Consider the following 19938-nt stretch of genomic DNA (forward strand, 5'->3'; position numbering starts at 1 on the left):
CAGAGCCCCAGAGCCCCAGAGCAGCTCGTCTAAGTGAAAGTGAAGTGGAAGTGTTAGTCTCTAAGTTGGGTCTCTTTTGTGACCCCACAGACTGTAGCCCACCAGGCTCCTCTGTCCATAGGATTCTCCAGGCAAGAACACTGGAGTGGGTTGCCATGCCCTTCTCCAGGGCAGCCTGTCTAAAAGGGACAGCTATTGGTGGAGCATCTTCCCGGATATTCCTGGCTCGTGGCATGCCAGGACTCTTCTAGGACCCCACCCCAGACCTTCTTATCTTACCATGGTCCTGCTGTGGTTGCCATCTGAAACCGCTGAGTGTTGTTTCGGGGGTGGCGGGGAGGGGGTCCAAAGAGCTCCAGCACCATAGTCCTTTATGTCAGTATAGAATGAATTCAGCTAGAAGCAATAGATAAGAAGTGATTTATCAGAACAGGATGCTTGTGAGGCTTACAAGCAGGTCAGCAAGGGGATGCCATGCCTGAGAACTCAGTGGGCTACAGTTTATAATCAAAGGAAAAGTGGGGAGGGGGAGAAGACCTCCTTTGCCTTTCTTGAGTAGACGTCATGCTTCCATTATCAGCTCCTCCTCCAGGCTGGGCAAGGGGGTCTTCTTGTCCCTACTTGGCCAAGCTAAACTCACAAAGCATTGTCCTTTATGTGTGCAGAGAGCGTGTCCTAGGGACCGTTCACTTACTGAGCTCAGTGGGCAGGGTGTGGGGCTCATGCCACCATTGTTTTATTTTCTGGGGCATCGCTGGTACTTCTGCTGCCTGGTTTTGTTGCTAAGCAAGCCTGCTTGGTTTTGTGGTTAAACCAACCTGTTTTCAGGAGTCACCGTTAACTTACAGGGGTCTCCCATATATTTTTCTACATCCAATCCCCTAGTGGATTAACTATTTAATTACCTACTTTGTCCCTTTACTCTGTCCCCATCAAGATAGGTTAATAGGACAAAATAAGACAAAAATTTAGTAGTATGTATGCATGGGAGTGGCCCAGGAAGACTGAGTAATTCACCAAAAATAGCTGAAATCATTAAATATTAAAGCTTAAATATAATCTTCAGCTAAAGACAAAAGAGGATGTTGGGGGCAGTGGTTTGAGACTTCAAAGGGGAGGAAGGTAACTCACATAGAGGTGGGAAGGCAAATGTTTGGTAAATAAATGCGTGCTGGTTTACGTGGAGACAGCAGAACACAGAGTGGTTCACTGTCCAGACTCTGCTCTCCAGACTCTGCCAGGTTTCCCCCCATCACACTTAGTCCCTATTTGCAGATCTCTCTGGTGATAGCTCTATTCTGGGAATAGGCCCTTCATCCAAATTCTTTTAGGCAGTTAAGGGGAAGTATAGCAAGAAAAACTTCCCAAGTCTTCTGTTTCTTTCTGTCTAAATCCTTATGCCAAAGAGACACATTTGGGGGTGGCAGAATTTTTTCCCTTGCAGCTTTATCATCTCTTCTTCAGTTCTTAAATTCCATTCTGTATCATTGGGTCATTAGTTCATTTGGTTCTGCCCTTTTAAAAAAGTTGAAGCTAACACAGCCTCTCATTTCCGACTTGTAAATGATTTTAACTTAAAGCTGAAGTCAGAACATAAGTATAGTAACAGTTAAAATGGAGACACGTTATCAAACTAAGGACTGGAGTCTTTAATATCCTAAATATTTCATTATTGTTGTTGCTATTGTTTTGTTGCTAAGTTCTGTCCGACTCTTGAGACCCCATAAACTGTAGCCCGCCAGGCTCCTCTGTCCATGGGATTTCCCAGGCAAGAATACTGGAGTGGGCTGGCATTTCCTTCTCCAGGGGATCTCCCGGATCCGGGGATGGAACCCATATCTCCTGCATTGGCAGGCGGATTCTTTACTGCGGAGCCACTGTTGCTGAGTTCAGGTTTGCTCTGCTTGCTGCTTGAGAGGCTGATAAATTTGAGAGAGGAGATGTTGAGGCAGGGAATATGACTTTATTTGGAGAGCCTGGTGACTGAAAAGATGGCTGACTAATGTCTCAAAAAAAAAAAAATTGCCTTATCTGGTACTGGTTACCAGGTTTTTTAATGGATCAGAGATAGGCGGGAGGTGAGGAAACAAACTAAAAAGACCATTTAATTCTTGCGAATATCTCCTAGAATGGGAGATGTGTAGTTTTACTTCCTTACAGCCATCTCACAGGTGGTGTGAAATGGAATATTTCCTTCCCTATTCATAGACAAAGAATGCCACAGTCCTTCACAGGGAGGCGGGGCCAGGTCATCTCCCTGAGGCAGGCAATTATGTTTGCCTATAATAACAGAAGTGGCAAAAGATAAAGGTTAAAGTCACAGAAGCAGATCCAGTTGTTCTTGTTCAGTCACGTCCGACTCTTCGCAACACCACGGACTGCAGCACACCATGTTTCCCTGTCCTTCACCATCTCCCAGAGTTTGCTCAAACTCAGGTCCATGGAGGCAATGATGCCATCCAACCATCTTATCCTCTGTTGCCTCCTTCTCCTCCTGCCCTTAATCTTTCACAGCATCAGGGCCTTTCCCAATGAGTCAGCTGGCCAAAGTATTGGAGTTTCAGCTTCAGCATCAGTCCTTCCAATGAACATTCAGGGTTGACTTCCTAATTTAGGATTGACTGGTTTGATCTCCTTACTGTCCAAGGGACTCTTAAGCGTCTTCTCCAGCACCAACCTTCAAGCATCAATTAAGCATCAGTTCTTCAGCGCTCAGCCTTCTTCATGTTCCAAGTCTCACAGTTGCACATGACTACTGGAAAAATCATAGCAGATCCAGTATGAAGTCAAAACTAACCCCACACCACCAGGGAAGTCAAATACCTCTTTGGAATATCTAACATGTATTTCTTGATGTCTGTAAGTTACAGAAATAAATTTTAATGCATTTGCTATGCTCATTTATTGAAGTAATCAAATTTAGGAAGATGAATTCCAAGTAGTTTCCTCAAGTACTGTGGAATGTGCAAAATGATTAGCTTAATTTTTTAAGTCAGGATAATAAATGTAAGTCCTTGTGGAATTATCTGTTCTGTCCAGTTTGCTTATGCTAGGGATAACCAGACAATCTTTCAACATTTAGGATCCAAAAACTGTTTCATGAATTCAGGTTTAACCAAGACATGCACTAATATTCACAGAGTTTCAATCCAAAGGATAGTCCAGAGAAGGAGGAGAGATGATTGGCAAAAAATTGAGCCAACTGGGGCAAAGGGGCTAGGGACAGACAGCAGGGAGAATGGGAGGCCAGGGTAATTGTTATGGGTTCTGCGGCATCAGGACTGGTGAAGGCAGGTTCTGTTACCCAAACTTGTGAGTCATACCAGAATCCAAAGAATGAACGGAGCAGAGATTATAGTGAAAATCCAAGAGTGACAGGAATACCTGCCATTTTGTAGAAAATAATGCTAGAACCTTTATTTCCCTTGGTGCTTTTTTTTTTTTTGTATGTATGATCAGTTTTAATGCAGTATTTTTTTATTTTTTATTTATTTATTTATTTATTTTTTATTTTTTTATTAGTTGGAGGCTAATTACTTCACAACATTTCAGTGGGTTTTGTCATACATTGATATGAATCAGCCATAGATTTACACGTATTCCCCATCCCGATCCCCCCTCCCACCTCCCTCTCCACCCGATTCCTCTGGGTCTTCCCAGTGCACCCTTGGTGCTTTTTTTAGAGGACGTTAAAATATCTTTGCAGATGTGATGTAATTGGGTAAACCCCTTCTATTGTTTTAATACCCCTTTTTATAAATAAGCCTTCAAAATATTAGTTACTGCAACATTTAAGGCTATATCATATGAGTGGTTTGCTGAAGTGCATCATGGGCAAATGTGATTTTAAATATGTTCACAACATACAGATGGCCAGCAAACACATGAAAAGGTGCTCAACATCACTCATTATTAGAGAAATGCAGGTCAAAACTACAATGAGAGATCACCTCATACAGGTCAGACGGGCCATCATTAAACAATCTACAAACAATAAATGCTGGAGAGGGTGTGGAGGAAAGGGAACCTTCCTACTCCGTTGTTTGCAATGTAGACTGATAACAGCCGCTATGGAGAATAGTATGGAGTTTCCTTAAGAAACTGAAAATAGAACTACCATATGACCCAGCAATCCCACCCCTGGGCAAGTATCCAGAGAAAACCATCATTCGAAAAGATACATGCACGCCAAGATTCACTGCAGCGCTATTTACAATAGCCGGGACATAGAGGCAACCTAAATGTCCCCCAACAGAAGAACGGATAAAGAGGATTTGGTACATAGATCTGTACATACATACATGCAATTACACGTACATGGAATGTTATTCAACCATAAAAAGGGATGAAACTGTGCAATTTGCAGGGATGTAAATAGGTCTAGAGACTGTCATACAGAGTGAAGTCAGAGAAAAGCAAATATTGTATAATATCGCTTATATGAGGAATCTAGGAAATGATGCAGATGGACTTGTCTGCAAATCAGCAACAGAGACACAGACATAGGGCACAGACACATGGATGTGGGGAGGGGATGGGGTGGGGTGGATTCTGGGGGACTGGACCTGACAGCCTGCACTGCTGCTAAGTCGCTTCAGTCGTATCCGACTCTGTGCGACCCCACAGAGGGCAGCCTCCAGGCTCCCCGTTCATGGGATTCTCCAGGCAGGAACACTGGAGGGGGTTGCCATTTCCTGCTCCAGTGCAGGAAAGTGAAAAGGGAAAATGAAGTGGCTCAGTCGTGTCCGACTCTTAGCGACCCCATGGACTGCAGCCCCCCGGGCTCCTCCGTCCATGGGATTGTCCAGGCGAGAGCGCTGGAGTGGGTGCCACTGCCTTCTCCGAGAGACACACACACTCCTGTGTCTAAAATAGATGACTCTTGAGTACCTACTGTACCGCACGGGGAACTCTGCTCAGCGTTCTGTGGCGACCTAAATGGGGAGGAAATCCACACGGGAGTGGATCTGTGTGTATGCAGGGATGGCCTGGTGGCTCAGACGGTAAGGAGTCTGTCTGCAAGGCGGAGACCTGGGCTTGATCCCTGGGTTGGAAAGACCCCCTGGAGAAGGAAATGGCGACCCACTCCAGGATTCTTGCCTGGAGAATCCCATGGAAGGAGGAGCCTGGTGGACTGAGTCCATGGGGTCGCAAAGAGTGTGACATGGCTGAGTGTGTGCACGCGGACACACACACACACACACACACACACACGCACACACACAGCTGATTCACTTTGCTTACAGCAGAAACTACCACAACATTGTAAAGCAACTATTCGCCAATAAAATTAATTTAAAGAATGAATAGAATACATTCACAGATTCTTTGACACTCCTCCTCTCAAGAGGGGGAGCCTGATTTCCCTCCCCTGGAGTGTGGGCTAGACTTAGTGACTCACTCCTAGCAAATAAAGCAGAAGTGATGCTGCTTTATTCTGGAGATGAGGTCAGAGTAATCCCGTGAATTCCCCCTCAGGCCCTCTCACTTTCTCTTTTTGCTCACTTGGTCTGAGGGAAGCTAGTCTGTGTCGTGAGAACAGGCCCACGTGGCAGGGACCTGAGTGAGCCAACACCATTGAATACTCACCTTGGAAGTGAATCTCCTAGCCTCCAGATGATGACAGCTCCTGCTAACATTTCTACTGCAGCCTCACGAGGATCCTGAGCTAGAAACACCCAGCCAAGGTGATCCCGAACTCCCCACCCACAGAGACTGAGATGGATTGAATATTTATTACCTTCCCTCATAGCTCAGACAGTAAAGAGTCTGCCTGGAATGCAGGAGACCCAGGTTTGATTCCTGGCTTGGGAAGATCCCCTGGAGAAGGAAATGGCAACCCACTCCAGTATTCTTGCCTGGAGAATCCCATGGACAGAGGAGCCTGGCGGCCTACAGTCTGTGGGGTCACAAACAGTCAGACATGACTTAGCGACTAAACCACTATGACTACTAAATATTTATTGTTGCTTTCAACTGCAGAACATTGGATAATTTGTGACACAGGAACAGATAACAAATTCAGTGTGTATATTGTTGAGTTGATGTGAATGTCATGATGTGGATTCTAGGTGCCAGTAGTCTGAAGTCAAATTAAATTATAAACCCAGGATTAATTCAGGCAAGTGTCAATCTTCAAGAATGTTTCCCTTTTTATAACTAAAATATTCTGTTAACTCTCTGGGTTTATGGCATGTGCTTAACTCAGTTTTAAGCAAATGTTTCTAATAATCATGGTGACTCATTGCTGATTAAAAACTCTTGCCTGGGGAAAAAAAAGAAATTTTAATCTGATGGTTTGGACATGCAAGCAGTACAGAGAGATAGGAGGTGTATTTGTCTGCTCAGGCTGCCGTAACAAAATAGCACAGACTGGGAGGCTTCATGGTAGAACTTTGCTCATAGTTCTAGAGGCTGGAATCCAAGATCAGGGTGTTTACCATTTGATTTCTGGGAGGAACTCTTTTCCTGTCTTGCAGATAGCGGTCTTCTCACTTTATGTCCTGTATGTCACTGTATGTCCCCCACTGTATGTCCTGGGGGGTGGGTGGTGGGGTAGAAGGAAGAGACAGGGTGGGCAGGAGAGAGGAAGAGAGAGTGAGGGAGGAAGAAGACTGTCTCTTTTTATAAGGACCTACTCTTTTACTGTATCAGGGTTCCACCCTTATGATCTCACTTCACCTTAATCATCCCCTTAGATTTTCTATCTCCACATCCAGTCACCATGGAGGTTAAGGCTTCAACATATCAACTTTAGAGGGGATCAGTTCAGCCCATAGTATTAGGCAGGATTCAAGGTCTGAGATGGCCGTGGGAGAGCATGTTCTTATCCAAGTATCTGCTGACATTGGAGAGATGGGCAGTGAGTAGGGGGAAGGAACCCAGAGAGCATTTCAGGCTTCCTTGGGGCCAGAATGCAGGAGGAGGAGGAGATCTTTTATCCAAAACTGTCGGAGTTTAGATTAATTAAGGAAAGTGGGAAGCCAAGGCTGTTGAATTATGTAGCCTATGAATTGAGGCAGAGAGCCGGAAACAATACTGACGGTCAGATGATGGAGCCAGAAATCTGAAATCCAGGGAACAAGATCAGAGCAGTGGAGGCAAAGCAAATACTGACAGGTGACTCTTGCAGACACATCGTGGGGTTACATTTGCTCTGTGTGTGTGTGTGTGTGTATGTGTGCACGCACGCATGGGAGGACTGGCCACTGCCGTTTGTTTCTTCCCGTAGAACACTTCTGACATAACACGTACGGGGTTTCCTTTCTTTCAACAACGAATCCTCCAATACTCCATACACTAGCTAGATGTTCTTCAGCTTAGTAATTCTGACACTAATTACCTGGAATGTAGCAGCAGATTCCACAAGGAAAGAGCTCAGCTGTACTAGACGGATTCCACTTCAGATGCCAGTCACAAGACTTGGGTCTCCACTACTTTGGACCAACTGGCTGTAATTTGGGAGCTCTCTGACCCCTTCCTCAGGGTCAGTAATTTGCCAGAATAGCTCTTAGAATTCAGGAAGGAGTATTACTGACATGTACTAGCTTATTATAACTGAACCACTTGGAGAAGGAAATGGCAAATCACTCCAGTATTTTTGCCTGGGAAATCCCATGGATAGAGGATCCTGGAGGGATACAGTCCATGGGCTCACAAAAGAGTCAGGTGTGACTTAGTGACTAAACCACCACCACAACTTAACCACTGTTAGCTATTATTATGGGCTGAATTGTGTCTGCCTAAACTGTGTATACTGAAGCCCTAACCCCAGTACCCAGAATGTGACTGTATTTGGAGACAGGACCTTTATAGAGGCGATTAAGTAAAAATGAAACTCTTAACATGGGCCCCATCCAATCTGACTGGTGTTGTTATAAGAAGAAGAAATTTGGGCACACACAGAGACACCAGGGAAGCACATGCCCAGAGGAAAGGCCGTGTGAGGATGCAAAGCGATGGTGGCCACCTGCATGCCAAAGAGAGAGACCTCAGAAGAAACCGAGATTTCCTACGCCTTGCTGTTGAACTTCAGAACTCTGAGAAAATAAGTTTCTATTGTTTAAACCACTGTTTTGCTGCATTTGTTATGGCAGCCCCAGCAAAGAGTTGGTACTGTTCAAATTCATTTTTAGCAGGCAGAGGTAGACGTTTTCTGGGTGTGTAGAGCTGGCCTACCTTCTATCTGCTCAGACCAATATTGGGACCACTGATCATGTGTGGCTGTTGTGCATTTGAGATGGGGCTAATTTCTACTGAGATGCGCTATCTGTATAAAATGACTTGCCTGGTGGCTCAGTGGTAAAGAATCCACCTGCCAATGCAGGAGACACAGGAGATGTGGGTTTGATCCCTGGGTCATGAAGATCCCCTGGAGAAGGAAATGGCAACCCACTCCAGTATTCTTGCCTAGGAAATCCCATGGACAGAAGGAGCCTGGCATGTTATAGTCCATGGGATTGCAGAAGAGTCAGAAGTGACTGAACAACAACAATCTATAAATTACAAGTCTAGATTTTTGAGAACTTCATAAAAAAACCGCCCCCAAATGTTTTACTAATATATATTTATATTGACTACATTTTTATCAACAATACTTTGGATTTTTGTTTTTAGTTGCTGTCCAACTCTTTTGTGACCCCATGAATATTGAGCTAAATAAGACAAATCGTCAAAATTAATCTCATATGCTTTTTTGGGTCAACTTTAATGTGGCTACTAGAAAATTTCAAGTTATATACATGTTTGCCTTCTAATTATTGGAAAGAATTGTACTAGATGTTTAAAAAAAAATCTTCTGATCCATGGGTACTGTTATTTTTTTATGCCTAAGACTTGAAATTAGGTGGATTCTAGAATTCTTACCCTGGCAGGAGTGCAGAATAAGGTACTGACGATCCAAAGACGAATAGATGTATCATGGGTGAAACAGAGGAGGACAGCAAAACTTCCTGGATTTCCTTAATTTGAACTAATCCTTGGAGAAGACAATGGCACCCCACTCCAGTACTCTTGCCTGGAAAATCCCATGGACGGAGGCGCCTGGTAGGCTGCAGTCCAAGGGGTCACGAAAAGTCGGACACGACTGAGCAACTTCACTTTCACTTTTCACTTTCATGCATTGGAGAAGGAAATGGCAACCCACTCCAGTGTTCTTGCCTGGAGAATCCCAGGGATGGGGGTACCTGGTGGGCTGCTGTCTATGGACACAACTGAAGCGACTTAGCAGCAGCAGCAGCATGCATTAATGGGGATTCCCAGGTGGCGCTATTGGTGAAGAACCTGCCTGCCAATGCAAGAGACATAAGAGACACAGGTTCGATCCCTGGCTCAGGAAGATCCTCTGGAGGAGAGCATGGCAACCCACTCCAGTATTCTTGCCTGGAGAATCCCATGGACAGAGGAGCCTAGTGGGCTATGGTCCATAGGGTCGTAAAGAGTCGGACATAACTCACGTGACTTAGCACACACACGTGCATTAACAATTACCAACAAAAGAACTACACGGGGTGAAGGCAGTGTTTAAAGTTGGTGGGGGGATGCAGATATAGAGGCTGAGAATTCTTTGCGGTTATCATTTCCAGTCTCATTATAACCTGGTGTATCAGTCAGAATTCTTTGCTGTGGGCAACAGCACCATCTTTGGCTAACCCTGAGCAAAAAATGAAAGACTTAGAAATTGAGATAGGGCACAGAATTGCTGCTGAGGCTGCAGAATCAGCCTTGAAATGGGCTCCTGGCAAATGACCAGAAGGGCAACTCACGCCATCCTGTTCGAGCCCTTAGGATGGCGCTCCTTCCCCTACTGCCCAGGGACTTCCGGTCCCTCTGGGGCACCTCTAGCACTGCCTCCTCTGGACTCTGCTCCTGGCTGATTTCTCAGCGGCCTGTACATTTAAGCACGCTTCCAAGAACAAAGTCCGAGGTTTGGGGAACTGATTGAGGGGTCCTGGTCACTGGGGCTCCAGAGCTCCCGTGCTCTGGAGGGTGAGAAAAGGGACAGAGGGGTGCCTTAGCTCCTGAAGGAGGTGGGATCTCCCTCCCACAACTCCCAAGACTCACACGATGGGGGATCAGCCACACACAGGAAGGCACAGATTTGGATGACCGTAGACAACAAAATTCAAACCAGTACAAAGACAGGAAGAATCCTTTCCCTCAGGACTGTCTTGGTTCTGTGGAGAGCAGTAAACTCAAGCATTGTGTTCTAGTAAATCTGTATTCCACTGATGTTACTGTTCAGATAACAAGCCCTTCAATAGCTTGTAGGATATGCTGATCATTCTTCTAAGTGTTATATAAATATTAATTCAGCTGAATTTCATATTAACAGTTCTACCATCATCTCTATTTATGGATGGTTAAACTGAAGCCTGAAGAAGTAAAGAAACCTGGCCGAAATCACACAGCTAGCAGGTGGAAGGAGAGATTTGAAGCTGTGCAGTCTGGCTCCAGTGCTGATGGTATAACTACTCTACCACATTGCTTCTTATTCTAGCAGTTTTTATCTGTAGTTATACTTAAGAAAATGTTTAGCAAACAATACATAATTTATTCCATTATGTGGATTCTGTCCATTGAACTATCTTTACTGTCTGCATAAAGCCCTGAGTTAACTGAGAGAAGTCATGGAACAGGGAGTGATGTAATTAACAACTGAAATCAAACAACTTTTGTAAAAGTTGTAAAGATCAGATAAATGGCAGATGTTACAGGATAGTTCATAAAAAGAGAATACTTCACACTTTTGACCCTGGAGGACTCTTACTTTAAGAAATGCTTCCAATTTATCTGGATGTAATTTTTTTTCTTATCCCCTTATATTATTTAGTGACTTTCCTAAAAATCAAACTTTTATTTTGTTGTGTCAAGAAATTGAGTCTTATACAGACCCCAAGTTATACAGGAATTTATCCCTATTTTCTAATAGAACTTTTATGTTTCCATTTTTTTTTTAAAACATTTAGAGCTTTGTCCATTTGGCAGTTATACTTAGATGTGGTATGAGGCATAGATCAAAAATTTGATCTTTTTCTCAATATCACGTTTTAAAAAGCCCATCTTTCCCAGTGATTTGAGGCACCATCACACCAGTGATTTCTGTTTAAGTTCAATTTAAGTTTAATTTCAACACATATACTGAGTACTCACCTTGGGTTGCACACTGCTGCACTTAAGTACAAAGAAGAAGAAGACTTGGCCTGTAGCCTTGAATTTCTGGCAGCCTAATTCAGACTCCTAAAAGTAAAACCATTTCTGAAAGTGAGATAGCAGACTTTATCAGCAACGTTTCATCTTTCAGACAAGATTGTGCTCACTTTCCTCAAAAGATCATCTGATTCTGATCACATGTTCACTTTAGAAAACTGAGAAATTTGCTGGGGCTGAAATGCAGTTTGACACTCAGAAACACTGTTTAAGAGAAAAACTCCTTATTTTTAAAACTCATCTGACTTTTGAGAACTGAGAGACCCTGTTTTCTTATTGTCTGGTATATTTCAGGGATCCTGATAAAACAGGAGCGAGGGAAGCCGAACACACCGTCACTTGTCTGGTAACTGCTGTTTCCCTCTATTTCACATCTTCAACAAGTAGCAGTGCTGTGCCCAGCAGTTCAAGTCTCTCTTTCTTAGCTTGCACTTACTGCTTTTTTATTAGAAACTTTCTTATCTAATGGTTTCCTGAGCATAAATGAGAAATTTGAAACATGAGATGTTTTCCCTGATAAGGAATTTCTTTGGTTATGAACTAATAGGAACTAGTTGTACACATTTTCTGTTAAACATTGTTTCCTCTTGCCCAGCTTTGCACACTGCACAAATATTTATAGGGTGCCCCCCAAATACAAGGTACACCAGTGCACTACAGGATGACATATGCTGGGTTCTGGTTTCCAAGTTCCCAATTTTGCTTGTATTGTATTTTCCCTCTATTTCCACCTTAGTACTTCCCTTCTGGTTTCATTATTGTGCATGTGTTTTAGGGCTTTCCCCATGGCTCGGCTGGCAAAGAACCTGCCTGCCAATGCTGGAGATGCATGTAGACTTGGGTTCAATCCCTGGAGAGGGAAATTGCAACCTGCTCCAGTATTCTTGCCTGGAAACTCCCATGGACAGAGCTACAGTCCATGGGGTCGCAGTGCATATCACAGATAAAAAATCTCAGGGTTGGTAGGAAGCTTAACATTTACTTATCAACCACCTCTGGCATCCACTGGTGCTCCAACCTATGTTTACAAGTTTATTAGAACAGATGGATCAGCGTTCTGGTAAAGGAAATCCATGGAACTTGAATAGCTACACTTGAATATACACTTGAATACAGTATAATCACATGGAATGGTGATTATAAGGAAAGTAGGTCAGATAAGTGCTGTATGGAAAAAAGAACACATAAAAGAAAACAAATGACAATATACAGGGAACTATATAACTTATCCTTCAAGCCAGAACATTTTTGAGGGTGAAAGGGCCACTATTAATAATTGGGTTAGGACATTAGACACCAGCTGCGAGTGTTTGGTAATAGTAGATCGACAGTAACTTAGGGAAATGTTAAGAGTAAGCATACTGGCCACTACGAACCTACAGATATCCTTAAGGGCCTGATGAGTGTGTTTATGGTACTGCTCAGATAAACTTTTCTTCTTAATATAATTGTAGTCTTGACACTTAAATTTAGGTTTGCAGTAAAGGGGCAAAACAATCAGATTCCAAATAGAACCCTGTAGACAAAGGCTCCCTCGGCCTAAATAGCTTTTGGGCCGTCTCCCTGCCTTTTTGCGGTATCCCAGGTTTGTGCAGGCACTGATAACCAACTCCATGGCTTTGTCTAGAGAGATATTGGGCTCAGAGATATTTTCTCTGCAGTCTCTCAGTAGTCTCTCCAAATTGCTTCAATGCCAAGGAAATCAGAAACCTCAGCTTAGTGTCAGATGTGACAGGAATCCCAGCACAATTCACAACTTTCTTACCAATTTAGGGGTATCTGCTGGGAACCATTTCAACTGGCAACAGAAAGTACCCTACGCAGCTACACAGTAGGTATCAGGATGAATTACCAGTGAACACTTCCTAAGTGGGTGACACTCTCAGCTCAGATTTACTGCGTTGTCTGTTTCCTTGTTTGCATGCCATTTAATCAAATGTCCCCCCTGCAGCTGGTCTTCTCTTTCCTCTTACAGAATGGGGAAACTCAGGCTCAGGAAGCTAAGTGATCCACCGGAAGTGACAGCTGAATGGGGACTAAGACAGAGGCTGTGAGCCGGGTCCTCTTTCTAGTTCAGCCACCTACTGGCACATGATACAAGTTCCCGGAGACGCTTCAGTTCAGTTGCTCAGTTGTGGCAAACTCTTTGTGACCCCATGGACTGCAGCACACCAGGCCTCCCTGTCCATCACCAACTCCTGGAGTTTACCCAAACTCATGTCCATTAAGTAAGTGATACCATCCAACCATCTCATCCTCTGTTGCCTGCTTCTCCTCCCGCCTTCAATCTTTCACAGCATCAGGGTCTTTTCCAATGAGTTTTTCGCATCAGGTGATGCGATGAATATCGCATCCAATGAATATCCAATGAATATTCAGGACTGATTTCCTTTAAGATTTACTGGTTGGATCTCCTTGCAGTTCAAGGGACTCTCAAGAGTCTTCTCCAACACCACAGTTCAAAAGCATCAATTCTTCACACTCAGCTTTCTTTATAGTCCAACTCTCACATCCATACATGACCACTGGAAAAACCAGAGCCTTGACTAGACGGACCTTTGTTGACAAAGTAACGTCTCTGCTTTTCAATATGCTGTCTAGGTTGGTCATAATTTTCTTCCAAAGAGCAAATGTCTTTTAATTTCATGGCTGCAGTCACCATTTGCAGTGATTTTGGAGCCCCCCCAAATAAAGTCTGTCACTGTTTCCCCATTTATTTGGCATGAAGTGATGTGACTGGATGTCACGATCTCAGTTTTCTGAATGTTGATGCTTGGGGAGGTCCACGGTAGGCCATTCACTGCACGGCTCCCTTAGCCTTGGATAGCCATCTTTTTCTTTGACAAAATGCTCAGTAGGTGATGCCAGAGGCGGGGCACCTAAGTGACAAACGCAGAAACCTGCAGTCAAGCGCTGACGTAGGGCCCGCTAGAAAAGGCTCGCTCCCCAACCCCACAACACGAAGGCGGCGGCGTCAGCGACCTGCAGCCCACACTCAACATGGCGGCGGCGGCACCCGCAGCCTCCTGCCCTTCTCCATCATGGCGGCGACCGGACCCGCCTCCCTGGGCGCCCGAGTCATATGACCTGTCACACAATGGCTGAGCGCCTAATTCAGGCCTCCCGGCAACGCCGGGCGAAAACCATGACGGCCGCCGCGGGTTTGGCGGGCCAAGCCGCGGTGCCCCTGCTGCTGTGCGCGCTGCTGGCACCCAGCGGCGCGTACGTGCTCGACGACTCCGACGGGCTGGGCCGGGAGTTCGACGGCATCGGAGCGGTCAGCGGCGGCGGGGTGAGGAGCGGAGCGGGGCGGGGGGCGTGCGGTCCCGCCCCGTCCCACAAGCCCCCGCGGCGCGGCCCCAGCGTTTCGACGCGCGCGCGTCGCCGCCTGAGGCGGGCGCCGGTCCGTGGCTGTCTAGACGCCGCGGCCGCGCGACTGTACCCCGCGTTTGTTGGTTTAAGATGACCCCATAGAGACAGTTAGGTTAACCAGATGAGGGTCCAGAGGTTCGCCGAGTTAGTGACAGGTCTAGATAGTGACAGGGCGGGGGGCTCAAACCCTCCCTCAACTTGAGCAGGGGGGCCTGAGGGGAAGGGTCTCTTCACCTTGAGAGGGCACTCCGGGAGGCTCGCTCCAGAGATGGCCAGGGGCCCGAAGAGCGTCCGTCTGCCGGAGAGGATGCCCCGGAGGGATGTTTTGACTGCACCTGTTATTTTTGGGGGCGGGGGGAGGGGGTCGGAGAGTCCCGGACCAGGACTGCAGCTTGCGGTTGGGCTCTTTCCAAGGGGGCGGGCGTCCGGTTGGTTTTTGTTTAAAGGGACGACAGGTGCCTCTGGTTCTCTTTAGGAAGGTGGGAAGCCAGAAACTGGGGCTTTTAAAAGTCTTTTTTTCTAATGTCAGGCCACACCAGTATCAGCTGATAGTCTCGGATTGTTGAACTGTTGGATCACTGTTTTGCCCTCGGATGGCAAAGGCCTAAGGGGGTGAGTTGCCTGCTGGAAGAGGCCTCGTTGGTGGCTGTTTATGTGTACGAAGAGAGGGAAACGTTAAGGTACATAAGAAGTCACCTGGTCTTTTTGTTTAAACGCAGACTGGCCTCGCCAGCTCCCATTCTTTCTTTAAAGTTCTGGCGTGGCGCCTGAGAACCTGCATTTTAACAAATTTTTAACAAAGGCACCAATTGATTCTCGTTGTAGGTATTGAGAGAACTCTTTTATTGATTCAAGGATCTCTGGAGCAAGCCTGTTTTCTTTTCTTTTTTTAACGAATTTTTAACTTTAGAAATAGTTTCAGATTTACAGAAAAATTGCCAAGACCATACAGAGTTGTCATATACCCTGTAACCAAGTTTTCTCCTATTATCAGCATCTCACGTTGGTATGGGACATTTGTCCCAACCAATGTTGATTGCGTTAATGAAAGTCCTTACTTCCTTTCACATTTCCTTAGTTACCCAATGCTCTTTTTCAGTTTCAAGATCCCACACAGGATACTAATTACACTTAATTGGCCTGTCTCCTTAGTCTTTTCTAGACTGTGTCAGTTGGGGTAAGTTCCTCTTATCTAGGCATTCTAAAATACTTAAGGGAGACCTGAGGGCCATACCAGCTTAATGCAAAGTCTGCATGGACACAGCTGGTAATTTCCTTAGTTCCCTAGTTATGCTAACAGGTGGCTCCCAAGCTTGGGAGCTTGCTTCAGTGGCATGATTGTTCTTGGCTCCTAACAATTTGCTTAGTCCTGTCAGCTTGTTCTCTGTAACCGTTGTCTTGCCTTTGTTTTATCCCCTTGTGTTTATAGCTTTTGAGTTCATGGCGTTTGTGGTGGCAGGTCTTTGGATGAGAGGAATTTTCTATTTTGTTCCCCAGGACAGAGGTAGAGCTGATTTTATTTGAAAATGGCAAGGCTGAACTCTTGAATGGGTTGTTTGTTGAATTGAGTCAGATGGCATATGTGTCCTTGGATGCAATTCAGAGCTAGCTTGAACGCTTGCTTGCTGGGTGGCTGTTTTGGGCTGGTCTCATCCTGTTGATAACCAGTGTTGTTGTTGCACTGGCCCCTGTGGTTCTTATGATTGCAAGATGCCCTTGGCGATAACCATCAGAAAACTTTGAACAAAAGAAGTTTATTACTTATAGGTTCTGGAAAGCACATGGCATACCTGGGTCACACCTGGTGATTGTAGGTAGAGAGAGAGAGGGTGTGGGCCTGGGCTTCTGCTTTCATTAGGGTCAAGGGTGGAGGTCTTGGGCTTTGTGGCTTACTTTTCACTGGTGAACTGAAACCTTACGTGTGGGAACTTAAAGTTCAGGGAAAGAAAAAGTGGCCCTAATGATGGTCAGTTAAACTGACTGAGATCTGGCAAAGAAGTCCCCACTCCCCCCAATGTCAACTTGGCTCTGGGTTCTTTGGCTGCAGTGTGTTTGAGACAGTCATCTCGGAAGTGGATACGTCTTTGAAGTGGATGCTTTGCAATCAAAGCTTGAGTCCTACACTTACATTACAAAAAAGAAAAATCCTGACCATTGGGGATTGCACTACAAGCCACCCTTAATGCCTAGGTATCAGAGTAAGTGGTGAGGACCTTAAACTGCCTGAATAGCTGATTTACTGAAAGTAAGGGATAGGGCCTGTTGTAATTTAGAAAGGATTATAGTAGCACTCCCGTAATTATACTACAGTCAATAGTTTGCAATCCAGTTGGTAGCCATTGTCCTAAGCTTAAAAGGTCACACCTTGAAACCAGGTGAGTGATCTTGGGGCCCGAGGAATCTGTTCAAAGATTAGGTAATACTGTGATTAACATTTTGGGTCATCTGATATGAGTGGGTTTGAGTCTGTCGTGGGTTGGTGGAATGCTCCATATCTCACCCAGCCACGGTCAGTTCCGTTAAAGGGTTGTGTCTCATTTCAGGAGACAGTGATGCAAGTGTGCTTACAAGGTTAGGTCTATATGGTGCAAATACTTGATTCAGTTTATGTAATATACATTTCTATGAAAATAAAAGAAAACAATGGCTAATGGAGCAGATTGTAAACCTGTTCTGAATCCTGAGGGCAGCCAGTTGTGATTTCTAGATGTAGAACATCTTCAGATGGAGTGGGGACAGATGGTAGCAATCATAGATCTTCCTGGATTGAGTTTGACTATCTCTGGGGATCTTTCTGAGTGGTCCACAGAGCAACAGGCATGAAGGTTGTTCAGATATGAACTGTTGTAATTTCTCTGGAGTTTGTATAAAGTTAGAACACTTTAGGTTGCATAACTTCAGGAAAAGGGAAATTTTAGTTCCTAATAATTTAAAGTCAGAAAGGTGGGAAAAAGAAACATTAGTTTGGAATGTTGTATTCAGATATTGGAGGGAGTGAAAAGAATTCAGTGTTCGGTCCAGTTTACAGGTAGAAAACAAACCTCAAAGACAATTAATAGGACTAGAATCTGATACTGGGCTTCCCTGGTGGCTCAGATGGTAAAGAGTCTGCCTGTAGTACAGGAGACCCCGGTTTGATCCCTGCGTCGGGAAGATCCCCTGGAGAAGGAAATGGTAATCCACTCCAGTATTCTTGCCTGGAAAATCCCATGGACGGAGGAGCCTGGAAGGCTACAGTACGATAATCTGCAGAGGGTACTCTAGCTCTTCACTGAAATATAATTTTCTCTCTATCATCACCCCTTACTTCCACCTTTTATTAGAGATAACCAAAATAAAGCTAATTTGCTTGCAAAATAAGTATAGTCTTATTAAACTTGCCCTGATTATATAAGTGCAGCCAAAATAATAATTTTAAGCGTGCTCTGTTGGACATTTTCACAAGGAATCACAGATTGGGCTATTATAAATCTCTCTCAAGGCTAGGAAGCCAAGCCGTGAACTTATCATCAGACTTTCTCTGCAATCCTGATAGATTTGGGTGAATTCCTTTCTTCTCGAGGTCCACCAACATTCTGAGATTCCTGCATCTGCCAAGAAGTGCCCTTTCTTACTTAGCTGGTGAGGCTCCTGGGACCCCTGTAAGCCAGTTACCAGGCTGATTTTCCAGGGAGCTCTATTGGCTCCATGTGCTGTGCTTAGTCTCTCAGTCATGTCCGAGTCTTTGTGACCCCGTGGACTGTGACCCGCCCAGCTCCGCTGTCCGTGGGGATTCTCCAGGTAAGAATGCTGGAGTGGACTGCCATGCCTGCAGCCCACTGCAGTGGGTTGCGGTGCACCCGCCTGCAATGTGGCAGACCTGGGTTTGATCCCTGGGTTGGGAAGATCACCTGGAGAAGGGAGCGGCTACCCACTCCAGTATTCTTGCCTGAAGACTGCAGCCAAAATGATGGTACAGAGTTCACTGACATTGGCTCCATCAGTTCAGTTCAGTTACACAGTCGTGTCTGTCTGTGACCCCATGGACTGCAGTACTTCAGGCTTCCCTGTGCATCACCAACTCCCGGAGTTTACCCAAACTCATGTTCATTGAGTCGGTGATGCCATGCAACCATCTCATCCTCTGTCGTCCCCTTCTCCTCCTATCTTCAATCTTTCCCAGCATCAGGGTCTTTTCCAGTGAGTCAGTTCTTCGAATCAGGTGGCCAAAGTATTGGAGTTTCAGCTTCACTATCAGTCCTTCCAATGAATATTCAGGACTGATTCCCTTTAGGATGGACTGGTTGGATCTCCTTGCAGTCCAAGGGACTCTCAAGAGTCTTCTCCAACACCACAGTTCAAAAGCATCAATTCTTCGGCGCTCAGCTTTCTTTATAGAAAGCTTTGGGCATGTTTCTTTATATGCTCAAAGAAGGGCAGTGCCAAAGAATGTTCAAACTATTGCACAATTGCACTCAACTCACACGCTAGCAGAGTAATGCTCAAAATTCTCTAAGCCAGGCTTCAACAGTATGTGAACTGTGAACTTCCACATGTTCAAGCTGGTTTTAAAAAAGGCAGAGGAATCAGAGATCAAATTGCTAGCATCTGTCAGATCATCAAAAAAGCAAGAGAGTTCCAGAAAAAATGTCGTCTACTGCTTTATTGATTATGCCAAAGCCTTTGACTGTGTAGTTCACAACAAACTGGAAAATTCTTCAAGAGATGGGAATACCAGACCACCTTACCTGTCTCCTGAGACATCTGTATGCAGGTCAAGAAGCAACAGTTAGAACTGGACGTGGAACAACAGACTGGTTCAAAATTGGGAAAGGAGTATGTCAAGGCTGTATATTGTCACCCTACTTATTTAACTTATATGCAGAGTACATCATGTGAAATGCCAGGCTGGATGAAGTGCAAGCTGGAATCAAGGTTGCTGGGAGAAATATCAATAGCCTCAGATATGCAGATGACACCACCCTTATGGCAGAGAGTGAAGAGGAACTACAGAGCCTCTTGATGAAAGTGAGAGAGGAGAGGGAAAAAGCTGGCTTAAAACTCAGCATTCACAAAACTAAGATCATGGCATCTGGTCCTATCACTTCATGGCAAATAGATGGGGAAACTGACAGACTTTATTTTTGGGGGCTCCAAAATCACTGCAGATGGTTACTGCAGTCATGAAATTAAAAGACACTTGCTTTTTGGAAGAAAAACCATGATCAACCTAGACAGCATATTAAAAAACAGAGACATTACTTTGCTGACAATGGTCTGTCTAGTCAAAGCTATGGTTTTTCCAGTAGTCATGTATAGATGTGAGAGCTGGACTATAAAGAAAGCTGAGCACTGAAGAATTGACTCCATAGGTTAACC

At 44.9% G+C, this 19938-nt stretch overlaps 1 protein-coding gene across 8 annotated transcripts in view; it reads left to right on the forward strand.

Moving 5' to 3' along the window:
• The first annotated feature begins 14144 nt into the window (after positions 1 to 14144).
• GALC (galactosylceramidase) overlaps positions 14145 to 19938 on the forward strand; it is a 51286-nt gene continuing 45492 nt past the window's right edge. The window contains exons 1-2 of one of the 8 annotated variants that reach the window (XM_043920493.1): positions 14230 to 14500; positions 15110 to 15192. Coding sequence is in view for 2 of the 8 variants with exons in the window: in XM_043920488.1 (XP_043776423.1) it covers positions 14291 to 14500 (210 nt within the window). In the remaining 6 variants the exon portion in view is untranslated. Of the gene's footprint in view, positions 14501 to 14586; positions 15193 to 15271; positions 15758 to 19938 lie in introns of those variants that run through there. The other 7 variants (XM_043920496.1, XM_043920488.1, XM_043920489.1 and 4 more) reach the window with 7 other exon arrangements.

The sequence above is a fragment of the Cervus elaphus genome, chromosome 12 (genome assembly GCF_910594005.1).
Source record: "Cervus elaphus chromosome 12, mCerEla1.1, whole genome shotgun sequence".
NCBI lineage: Eukaryota > Metazoa > Chordata > Mammalia > Artiodactyla > Cervidae > Cervus > Cervus elaphus.